This window comes from Chenopodium quinoa, unplaced genomic scaffold, assembly GCF_001683475.1.
Source record: "Chenopodium quinoa cultivar QQ74 unplaced genomic scaffold, ASM168347v1, whole genome shotgun sequence".
NCBI classification, from domain to species: domain Eukaryota; kingdom Viridiplantae; phylum Streptophyta; class Magnoliopsida; order Caryophyllales; family Amaranthaceae; genus Chenopodium; species Chenopodium quinoa.
Genome location: NW_018742914.1, coordinates 8,178,335 through 8,190,271, shown reverse-complemented (window position 1 = coordinate 8,190,271; position 11,937 = coordinate 8,178,335). Strand labels below are relative to the sequence as shown.

The 11,937-nt window shown below is 37.3% G+C and overlaps 1 protein-coding gene across 3 annotated transcripts; it reads left to right on the top strand.

Annotated features, from left to right (window-relative positions):
• Nucleotides 1-1,647: 1,647 nt before the first annotated feature.
• LOC110728165 (histone acetyltransferase HAC1-like) lies at nucleotides 1,648-11,813 on the top strand. Of its 3 annotated transcripts, XM_021907814.1 has the most exons (12): nucleotides 6,353-6,482; nucleotides 7,302-7,601; nucleotides 7,722-8,000; nucleotides 8,145-8,273; nucleotides 8,527-8,727; nucleotides 8,855-8,997; nucleotides 9,214-9,511; nucleotides 9,818-9,957; nucleotides 10,151-10,229; nucleotides 10,408-10,743; nucleotides 10,972-11,198; nucleotides 11,286-11,813. In XM_021907814.1, exons 2-12 carry the CDS (start codon nucleotides 7,317-7,319, stop codon nucleotides 11,320-11,322), a joined length of 2,154 nt encoding a protein of 717 aa, XP_021763506.1. In that variant the 5' UTR covers nucleotides 6,353-6,482; nucleotides 7,302-7,316; the 3' UTR covers nucleotides 11,323-11,813. The 3 variants fall into 3 exon arrangements, with proteins under 3 accessions (XP_021763505.1, XP_021763507.1, XP_021763506.1); XM_021907813.1 differs by lacking the exons at nucleotides 7,722-8,000; nucleotides 8,145-8,273; nucleotides 8,527-8,727; ... (5 more) ...; nucleotides 10,972-11,198; nucleotides 11,286-11,813 and adding exons at nucleotides 1,648-2,238; nucleotides 3,180-3,282; nucleotides 3,613-3,874; nucleotides 3,979-4,173 and having other exon boundaries at nucleotides 4,785-6,482; nucleotides 7,302-7,439; XM_021907815.1 differs by lacking the exons at nucleotides 7,722-8,000; nucleotides 8,145-8,273; nucleotides 8,527-8,727; ... (5 more) ...; nucleotides 10,972-11,198; nucleotides 11,286-11,813 and adding exons at nucleotides 2,152-2,238; nucleotides 3,184-3,282; nucleotides 3,613-3,874; nucleotides 3,979-4,173 and having other exon boundaries at nucleotides 4,785-6,482; nucleotides 7,302-7,439.
• Nucleotides 11,814-11,937: the final 124 nt, after the last annotated feature.

Below are 11,937 nucleotides of genomic sequence, written 5' to 3'. Positions count from 1 at the left end.
ATGGCCTTGATCGTGTTGTGAAGGGGGAAGCGGACGCCGGCTAGGAAAGCCGCCTCATAGCATCCAAACCAACCGTTAGCGTTGGGCTGGTCATCTTCCCATACAACCGTCCCGAACTCCCCCGACACGATTATCTTGTACCCTCCACCAAGCGGTCGCTTGGTAATAAAGTCCTGAAGAGAAGACCGCATGAGGGCACGGTCCTTCAAGGAGACGGCGATCATGAGAGGGTCGTTTCGGCTTTGCCACGAAGGCCTCTCCGCCTCCTCGCTATCTTCTGATACGGTTAAGTAGCTAGAGCTACTGCTTTCAACCCGACCGTCATCGGAGCCGGCTGGGGAGTTGGGAGCATCATTGGCAGCTTCTGGCTGCTCAGCCTCCTCAGCCGGAGAGGTCTCCTCGTTGTAGGAGCCTAGAATGTTATCGCTTGGGGTGGCGGGGGTACCGCCGGATGGTTCTCTAACTTCCCCGTCTGGGCCTCGAGTTTCAGGCGATAACTCGTTCGAGTCCCCGCCTCTGTAATTGGGGTCCATAGCTGTTCCCCTAATTCTGGCCATGGTGTCCTGCACAGACACGGAGTCGGTCGATACAGGCGTTGAAAAGGGGAAATCCCAAAGATTAGAGGCGGCAGATCCAGTTCTAGACTCAGTCGTATTAATTGACCGGCTGAGTTCACAACTATGGTCCGGGTATGGGTATAAAGGGTCCATCTACCTAGGGGACTTATAAACAAAAATGCAAGCAAAAGACGCAAATGGAAATACATGGAAAAGCAAGAAAGAATAGAGACGGTACCTAGAGTAAAGTGTTGAAAACAAGAAATTTCTTGGGGATGCTTGCGAAGACACAGGCGGTTTGAATACCGGCTGGGTTCTCTGAGGTACCCTCTCAAAAATCTTTTGCTTTCTTGCTATTGCACAGGCGGTCTGAAAACCGGCTGCTCTTAAAACTATGAAGTCTCCGTGTGCTCTGAATTTCAAGTACCGGATGCTTTGAAATGCCGGATGCTCTCAAAATTCAAGAAATTTCACGAAGTTTGTAAATGAGGCTTCGTGTGCTTCCTCCCCTATTTATAGGGTTTGTCCCGGAAGGCGAAGGGGCGCGACCCTTCCCCTTCTGCTTTTCCCTCTTCCTTCAGTTAGAATTTGAAGGGGTTTAAAAAAAAATAAAATAAAATAAAATAATATAATATTTTCCGTCAGCTCTCTTCTCAGGTGCCACGTGGCACCTTGCCACGTCAGCACCTGAGGGGGGCAAATGTTTGGGGTAAAATTACCCCAGACACGTGGCCCAATGGCTGAGCGACACGTGGCACCTTGCCATTGGTCAGCAGGGCTCCAATCCCCTGCTGACACGTGTCCTAGGAACCCTAAATGGGGAACCAATGCTCCCCACTATAAATAGTGGGAGAATCTTCATTAATGGGGCATTTAATTTCCCTCTAATTGTATTCAATACAATCATAAATACATTTACACTAAAACCGAGCAATCTTAATTGCGGAATTCTCCCATTACGCGAGAAGTAATTTTACGCTTTACGCACTTTCTTCCTCCCGTACATCACTGACTTGATCGTCGGAGGCGGAGCTGCACCCAACCGGAGTCTTCGTGGTTTTGCAGGTACAGGCGGTCGAAGGGCATTCTTGTAATTGTAACTCTCCCGCAGGACACATCAAAAAACCCCGAAACAGGTTATTCAGTGTTTGATAATATAGATATTGATGTTTGTAATAGTTCTAGCCTATTCCTCATTCTTTTTGTTTTTTTTCTAATAAATTAGAAATTTCCCTCGTGACTTGTGAGGAAGGCTTCTTAATGTTAATTTCCTTACCTTTAAAATAAAAATTAAAAAATAAAAAATACTTAGTACTATAAGTCTACAAGTACTTGTAGTCTTGTACAAGTAGAACTTAAGATTTGGCGGTCTTATTTGGTGCAATATCTATTTGCCCTAGAATTTCCCCCAATTCCTCAAAACTTAGATTTCAAGTTTTTTTTCTTGATTTTAATTTCTTATCGCTTTTCTTAATTCTTTCATGAATTGAAAATTTTATCCCAATTTGATATTTCGCTGTGGTTCGCGTTATGTGATCATGGCGAGAATTCACTTTTCTCCCGCTTTCAATTTGTCGGAAGACGGAAAATTAGGGTTTCGTCGGCCCGAATCGGATCCCCAATTCAATTGGCGCAACAATCCGAATATTGCTTCATATCGCGAACTCGTTAGAAACAGAATGTCGGTGATGTTTCCCCCCCCCCCCCCCCTTTTTTTTTTTTTTTTTTTTTTTTCCCCATACCAATTCTTTGCTATAATTTTAACTCCAATTTAGGTATTATTATAATTGTTGAATTTCATTTAAGATCATAGTTATGATATGATTATATATAAGCACATTGGAGATCAACTGGGTCTTTTTTTATATTCTGAATTAATGAAAGTGATTGAATTACACTATTAATTATTTTTTGTAAAGGGGTTGTTTTTATGTTAAGTTGTTAGATGGCATGTTTCTGGGATTTGGGCGGGAAATTTTCCTTTTGAAGATATGCTTTTATTTGGAGATGGGGTGGTACTATCTTCAGTGTTCTAGTGGGGTGATTTGTTTAAGGAATCTTAACCAAATGTTAGCGTCAGGTAATTGATTGCCAAACTCGAATCATCGTGGGTAATCTGTTGTTTTTAGGATTAACTAAATGTTAGCTTTGAGGTAATTGATTGCTGAACTCGAATCATTGTGTATAGAGTGATATTTGGTAAATGGTAATAAATGGTGGTAATGGGAATGAATCAATGTCCACTCTCATGGTAATGATAGACCACCACATATTATATTGTTCTTCACAAATTTCCATTACCATTTAAGGATGGTATTGGACATTTATGAAGTAAAACACAAGTTTGGATATGTTATTACATTACTATGGAGATTAGGATAAATCTTGCTGGCCAAATTACACGTAATCCTATTCCCATTACCGCTATTTATTAACGCCTACCAAATGGGTCATACAAGTAGTTTTTAGCATTGAGGTAATTGATCGTAAAACTTGAATTATCACATACAGTATATACGGCGTATTTGGAATAATTTAATCATTTTGAGAGCTTTACCTTTCCCTTTAATCAGGGCTGTCAAAATTTTCTTGTATTGATTTTTTTTTTTTAAATTTGTAAAGCCAGGTGTTTCTTGCCCAATATGCATTTCAGCAGTATGCGTTGCGAATCCCTTTGCTTGCTGCCAGCCTGGAAAATCAAATCTTCATGGATGCTCTTTCCGAGGTTTTCTGTCTTTATTCTTCTATTTTCTTTTTTTATTTTTTTATTTTCTTCAACTTTCAATTAACTCTTGAGTTTACTGTATTGATTGACTAGTATGGTAGTATTTGCACTACTTTTTTTTCGTGAGATTTAATCATCTTTGCATTGTGAACTGAGGATGTGCTTTATTTTTCTTGCCCAAAAGTGTCCTTACGTATTGATATGAGAATTTTAGTGCATTTGGAAATTGGTTTTAATGGATTAAATCAGAATGCCTGTCTTTTAGTGAAAATGTATTGATTTTTTCCCTTCCATTGTAGTTTATTAAGAGTTAACATTTTTTTGTTTCAGAATGACTACCTGGATCAACAGAATTTTCTTGATCGCCTTATGAAGGTAATTAAATGGAGTTGGGATTTCACTCAGCATGAAGCAATGCATGCCACTACATCGCTACCAAAAAATGTTTCTGCTTCAACCCTTGCAACGAAAAGTATTTTTTGCACTAAGTTTGATAAGCCACACTGTGATCATTATGTTAGTGATGATGCTTGCTGTAAGTTGGATCATGCACCAAAACTTTTAGCTGATGTACCCAGGAGTAGTATATATGGTAATGAATCTATTTGTTGTATAGATTAAAAAAAATAATAATAAATATTAATTTATCATTTTGGTTTTCTTTCATGACTTAGTGTTGGGCATGTGTTTTTGCAGGATCACAAAAATGTATATTGGACGCCAATGTGTGGCAACCTGAGCTGGTGCTACCTAATAATTATTCTTCTGGGATGGGATTTTTTAATGCTGATTCTGGTGATAGTGAAATTACCTATTCTGGAAGTGGATTGCAGTATGATTCTGAGGCATCCTTCGAGAGTCATTGCAACCAATACCAAAACTCTGCCAAAGGTGTGCTTCCTTTTTTTTTTCTCTCTCTCTTTTATTTATTTATTATTATTATTTTAATTTTTACGTATCTACCTAAGTAGCTGTAAATAATCCTCTCTGTCGCTTGCAATCTTTTATAATGGGGCTTTTCATTTTGGTTGTTGTCTTCACTACCCATAGCAGCTTTCTTAATTGTTCTCGCTCTCTCTTGTTGAAGTAGTCACTTTGTTGTACTACGAAGAAAGTGATGAGTTGTTTGGCTTTTGGTTTGTATATTTTTGTTTAAAAGTAATTTAGCATCAGTGTTCTTTAGCTAGATATGTTGATAGACTGAACTCAACATCTTCAATTTTTGGTTGCATTGATATTTTATTGTTTGAGGCGATTTTGAAATCTTTCAGCACGGTGGTATTTTTATTCTTACCACCATGCTGAGTGTTTTTTCTAGACGATTCTTGTCATAGGGTTTTATTTAGTTTTACTCTTTTCCAAGTTGTGATTTGATCTTGCTCTCGTGCTTCATTAAGGATAAGATAATGAGCATAGAAACTATGGGAAGAACTCTGTTCCTTTGTATGTTACGATAATGAAATCGGTTTTTCTTTGTCTGACTTGTCTCTTTGGTTTATAAGGTGAAACAAATTTCAACATCTTTAGTGACCAGAATGATCCTTCTTTGCATTCACCTGCTACGGTGAGGGAGAACTTGAAATTCGAAGTGTCCACTGCCTCTGATGATTTGCATATGCGACAGCCAGTTCTGGGACCCCTGCAGTTTAATCAACAGCTCTTACATTGTGATGGACTCTTTGAGGAGATTACTGTAGGAAGCTTACCAGTGCAAAATAGAAATTTGTATACCTCTCTGTGTGCCACATCAACCCCTAGAGATACACAGCAGCTTTCTAAGCAGACGGAGAATCTCAAAATCCTGTACAGTTATATGAATTACAAAAAAGATGGGCATATAGTTCCCTTTTTGGAATACATACATTCAATGAAGTGCAAATATGGCTGTGAATGTGAGACATATAGGGGGTTGCTTACACATTATGACAATTGTGGCTCTGCTGACTGCGATACTTGTGGATCTGCTGCAAAGGGTTTTATGCAACCTGGATTAAGAAATCAAGGAAATGGCTTTGTTAGGTCGACACATGGTAATGATTCTGGCAAGATAGTCCGTGCTAACACTTCTGAAGACTTCATATACTCTACAAAATTAAGGAAGTTGGATTCGTCTCCTAGACGTGATTCACCATGTGATGTTTCTGCGTTAAGTGAGGAGCCATTCAGTCCTTCAGGACCTTTGAACTTTGAGCAACTGTCTAAATCCCCAATAATGGCTACTCCCTTTAACCCAGGGGAAAATGTTGATATTACCACTAGTCATACTGATGATGTTTTAAGAATTAGTGAATCTGACAACAGTCATCTGGACGATGCTATGGGATTTAAATCTGGGGATGCTATCACTCCTTCTGAAGGCCCATCTTCTGATTGTTCGCAGAAGGTTGAAAGAGTCTCTTGTCATATTGATGATGCTGCAAGAATTAGTCTACAAGGCAATGGTGTCATTGCCTTGTGTGATACTCGTGGAAGTAACTCTGATGATGCTACCAATTTTGCCGATGATCCATCTGCTTTTTTCTGCCAGAAGGAGATTGAACCTGTAGTCAATGAACTCAAAGATACAGTTTCTGATCCTGGTTGTGATTTGCCATCTGATTATGTTCCAAACCTGTTTGAAGACAAGTCTATTGCTCAAAAGGTAGAGTTTATACCGCGGAGTGATTCAGAAGAAATTCATCAGATAGCTGGTTCCAGGACTCGGATGAAGGGATTTAAATCTGGGGATGCTATCATTCCTTCTGAAGGCCCGTCTTCTGATTGTTTGCAGAAGGTTGAAAGTGTCTCTTGTCATATTGATGATGCTGCAAGAATTAGTCAACAAGGCAATGACGCCATTGCCTTGTATGATACTTGTGGAAGTAACTCTGATGATGCTACCAATTTTGCCCATGATCCATCTGCTGATTCCTGTCAGAAGGAGATTGAACCTGTAGTCAATGAACTCAAAGATACAGTTTCTGACCCTGGTTGTGATTTGCCATCTGATTATGTTCCAAACCTGTTTGAAGACAAGTCTATTGCTCAAAAGGTAGAGTTTATACCGCAGAGTGATTCAGAAGAAATTCATCAGATAGCTGGTTCCAGGACTCGGATGAGGTCAGAAAAACAAAAGTTGGATGGCATCAGTTTAATTGACTTTTTTCACGCCTGAGGAAATCAAACGACATTTGTCTAGTCTCAAGCAGAGAGATGAACAGGTTATTCCCCTTTTTCATTAAATATATTACCAAAGCAGTCATTATAGCTGTAATCCAGGCTGTCTCTATCAGTGAAAACCTTTTTGGTAAAAAAAAATGTATCGTATGGGCAAATTTCTTATACCTTCAAGAGGTTTTTCTGGTGTTATTTAATTGATGGTAATTATTATTATTATTATTATTATTATTATATTATTATTATTATTATTATTATTATTATTATTATTATCATCATCATCATCATCATCTGTTTTCGATGTATTAGGTGTAGCACAGTAATCGGCAATTATAGTCCTTAATCTTTGGACTAATTTGTTTGTAATGCTCCTCCAGGCTCGGCTATTAGCCTATTACAATATGGATTGAAAAGCTTTTGATTCATGTTATTTCAACAAAGGTTTTTGTCATCCCATGTTGGAACCATTTTTAAAATTCTGTGATGTTCTAGACTGTTTCTAATGATTCTGTAATATATCTTGAAATTCTTACGTAGGATAAAGATGCTCATATGTATGACTGATGATTGGAGTGCTAAACATTCTATTCTGATCCGTTTCCCATAATATTGAAGTTTTTAATTTCATGGACATTAATAATCATGCTGCAGTGTATGGTTCTTTCCATACAATTCTGATTCCTCTTTTTTTGGACTGGATGAGTATTGGAGTTAAATATACAATAGGAATCCTATCCCCATAAAATTTGATGTCATTTAACTTTCCTCCTTTCTCTTTATATTGTTGTTACCTCTTCAAGGTTTTTTCTTCTCTTGACCGTTCAATTATGACTTTGCCAGCTGATGATGTACTTATTTTGTAGGGCATAGCTGGAAAAATGGCTGAAAATGGAGCAAGCTGTTCACTCAGTGAAAACTTCTGCCAGCTATGTGCCTTGCCTCAGCTTGCATTTTCACCAATGCCGCTGTATTGTTTATTCTGCGGGGCACGTATAAAGAACCATGCAACATATTACGCCACTATCGATAAAACCTCTGATCAATTATGCTTTTGCACCACATGCTATAACAAGTGTCACCGTGGTACTTTTACATTATATGGGTTGTCTATATCTAAGTCCAATCTCAAGACCCTAAAGAATGATTTGGTGACTGTGGAATCGGTGAGATATACTGCTTTATTATGTTAACTTTTTCTTTTTTTTTTTTTTTTTTTTTATGTTGTTGTTGTTATTTTTTGTAGTTTATTATTGCAACTCATGCATATGGCTTTGATCTTGTAGTGGGTTCAATGTGATAGATGTGAAGGATGGCAACACCAGATATGTGCCCTCTTTAATGATAAAAAAGACTTAGGAGGTGAATCAGAGTATCTTTGTCCAAAGTGCTACTTAGAAGACCTAGAATTTGGGGGGCTAATGCCTTTGCCACGTTCTTCTTCTTTGGATGCACATCACCTTCCTCAAACTTTGCTTAGTGATCATCTTGAGCAACGACTCTTTGGACGTCTTAAGCAAGAGAGAGAAAACAGGGCAAAAGCTGCAGGAAAGAATCCTGAAGAGGTAAGATATTAGGCTTCGTGTATGATAAGATAAGTGTGCTGGTTGTATATGTGATGGATTTCTGTCTTTTGTTCATGTGTTCTACTCGTTATATATATGTTTATATTTAAAATTAACTGTCAACTTCTGTAATTTATATGATAGGTACCATGTCCTGCTGATCTTGCTGTAAGGGTGGTATCATCTGTTGACAAAAGACTGAAAGTGAAGCAACAATTTTTGGACATATTTCCAGAAAATGGTTACCCTGCAGAGTTTCCTTACAGATCAAAAGTAAGCTAAATTGCATCTGAATTTCTGTTTTATTGGAGTGACGAGTGAACTTTCTTCAGGTGGATACTACTTTTGGAAATTATTGTTAGCTCTGAAAATAATTTTGAGTTTGAAGGATTGTTTATGTTATGTATGTGCAGTCATGATTCTGAGCTTTTAATGAGTTTCAAGTGTTAAGGTGGCTCTTTCAGTTCTCTACTAGGAGAGTTATTTATTGATATCATGTGTGATTTTTATAATATTTCCATCCCAGGTTATTCTTTTATTTCAAAGAATTGAAGGTGTAGATGTGTGCCTTTTTGCCATGTATGTCCAAGAGTTTGGATCAGCCTGCAGCCTACCAAATCAAAGATGCGTCTATATATCGTATCTTGATTCTGTCAAGTATTTTAGGCCTGAGACAAAAACTGTAAAAGGAGAAGCTCTTCGAACTTTTGTTTATCATGAAATTTTGGTATAATTTCTACGCCTGATTTTTTTTTTTTCCCTTTCTAATCTTATTGCTTTTTTTTACAATCTAAAGAGAATAATAACTGGAGATAACTTCATAATTGTCTGGCATTGTCTTTTCTTTTTCTTAGATTGGATACCTTGATTATTGTAAGAAACGAGGCTTTGCCACCTGTTATATATGGGCTTGTCCACCTGTGAAGGGAGAAGACTACATTCTATACTGTCATCCAGAGACGCAAAAAACCCCCAAACCGGACAAGCTGCGGCTATGGTATACCTTTTTTTTTGTACATTTTTTTCCTGTACTTAAAAAATTCATGATTATCTTTTTATCATTAAATTTCATTATATTCTTATATGTTCATACAATTCTTTGTGTTGCTGTTTTTGGGTTGATTTAACTATTGTTTTTCTGGTATTTCTTTTTTTCAATTACCTTGATCATGGTTATGGGTACTTATTGAATTGATTTTTTTTACCAAATCAGGTATCAGTCAATGCTAAAGAAAGCAACAGAAGAGAAGATTGTAGTGAATTTCTCAAATTTATATGAGAAGTTCTTTGTGCCCACCGGAGAAAGGAAGACCAAAGTTACAGCAGCCAGGTTGCCTTACTTTGATGGTGATTATTGGTCTAGTGTTGTTGAGAGTATGATTAAGAAGATTGATTTAGAAAGCGGAGGAGACCCTGAAAAGCAGCTTAAAAAGAAGTGGAGGAGCGTGAAAGCTTTTGGGCATAGTAACCCTTCGGCTAATGATGTGAAAGATGTCTTGCTGATGCAAGCAGTAAGTTTGTTCTCTCAAATTTGTAATTTTATGTGAATGTAGCTTTCTGAATTAGTGGTGACTGGTGAGGGGTGACATTTATGTCATTTTGTGAGGACAGTGACCATATAAGATTGGTATCTCTTCCTGTGTTCTTCCTTTTCTTTCCCGCATGACAATATTTCATGTGTAATTTTCAGAAATTATGCGGTTGAGGATGTGTTGAGGGACTGAATTGATGCTCTTATTAGATAAATGAATTTTTATTGTTGTTCATCAGCTTCTTCTACTGTCCTTTAATGAGTTTTGTTTGCTATTTCGTGACAGCTCGGACATATTATATCATCAGCAAAGGAAGACTTTATTATTGTGTATTTGCAATCCGTCTGTACGAATTGCCATGAAATCATATTATCAGGGCAAAGGTGGTTTTGTAATCAGTGCAAAAATTACCAGCTATGTGAAAGGTAATTATCGCAAAGTTTGGACGAAATATGCAATATGTAGATGGAATTTTCATGCTGTGATTATGACATGGACACCCCTCCCTTTTTTGACTTGCTAATTGAGTTAGAAAATGGGCTACCTATTTTCTGTTGGACTTTAAGTTATAAGAACTGTGGTACATCTTACTTATCCTTACTAATTTTTGATTAGCAGATGCCATGATGTGACTGAATTAGTTGGACCAGGAGACACACACATATCTAGTGGTGGTCAGAGACATGCTCTCTCTCAGGTATCATTTTGGTTCATCTCCTACCCCATAGGCCCATAATACTATCTTTCCAACAATTCAACCCAATTTTAAAGAAAGAAGAGAATTATACATTGAGTTTTACTAGAAACAGTACATCTGAAGTGAAAATCAAATCTTTAGGCAACTATGTAAATGTTATAACTTTTTTTTCTTTCAGGAAGTGGTGAATGATGTACCAGCTGATACAGAAGACAATGATGCCATAATGGACAACTGTTTTTTAGAAAACAGACATGCTCTTTTGAGTTGCTGTCAAGGAAATCACTATCAGTTTGACTCACTTCGTCGTGCAAAGCACTCCTCTATGATGATTCTGTATTATCTCCACTATCCGAATGGGTCTATTGCTGGGACTTCCTGCACTTTATGCCTCAAGGAGACCGGTGCTGATCAGAGATGGGTGTGTGAGACATGCCCTGAATTTAGTGTTTGTAGCTCATGCTATGATAGACATGGTGCTAATTGTCACAATCACACGTTGATTAATTGTTTGGTAAGAAGTGCTCACTTGTATTATTTTTTGTCCTATATTTCCAGTAGATGGGCAGCTAGTTGGTTTCATTTGTTTTAAGTAGTGCTGTAAAGTTATACTTGTTGAATATACATGTTATAGATCAATCTTCAATAGGACCTGAATTTGGTAATGAATCTCTTGGGAACAAGTTTTTGTACATTTCATTCCTTTCCAACTATATGCTGACTCTGCAAACTGGCAATGCAGGTCAAACAGCTGCTTGATGTTCTACTGCATGCATCTCAGTGTCACACTACAATGAATCTTCCCTGTTCTTATCCAAATTGCTCGATTCTTAGGAGACTCTTTTCCCATGCACATGCATGTAATATTCGAATAGCTGGTGGGTGTCGGCATTGTAAGAAGACATGGTTTATTCTGTTGATGCATTCTCGAAGGTGTAAAGATCCGAGTTGCAGGATCCCAAGATGCATGTATGTTTCACTACAGTTGTTCTTTGTTATAAATTTCTCTTGAACTAGCATGTCTGAAGTAAAACAATATTTTGATTGCTGTTTCAGGGACTTGAAGAATCATGCAAAAATGCTTGAATCATAACGTGTCTCCCAGTCAGTGTTATAAGCTGACTATAATTTCTCATGTACAGCACCTTTCTTAGATTTGTTGTCAGAGCAGAAAACTGGTTGTAGATTCTTTCAGTGAGAGGCAATTGTACAGGTAGATAGCAGCAGGAGTCTTTCAGAATCAAACTTACATAGTCATTCAGAAATAATGAGAATTTTGGGGTGAAAATTATTCCTGATCCTAGGATGGGAAGCTTTGTATAGGATAAAAAATAAAAAAAAAAAATAAAAAAATAAATAAATTATTTATGATTTTAGTGTTATCCCCATGCTTGGTGTAGCAAGTCCCTTTTGTGGTGCTATATTAAAATCCCAAGCTTAAATTTTTGAAGTGATTTTGTTTTAGCTTAGAAATTCTTTTTGGTTAAGAGAAGATTAGCATTTTGGTAACTACAATTGTAAGATTCAGATTAAGGAGTATTTATTGTGTTCTATATCATGGTTTTCTGAGTAAATTTCATATGATTGCTTATTTGCTATTATTCTTGTGAGGCTCCAGCATTTTTGTGGACTAAAATAAAATGTACGGGGTTATTTCTATTTTATAAATACTTTTTAATTAATATGGTTAATTTTGATAAGAACTTCA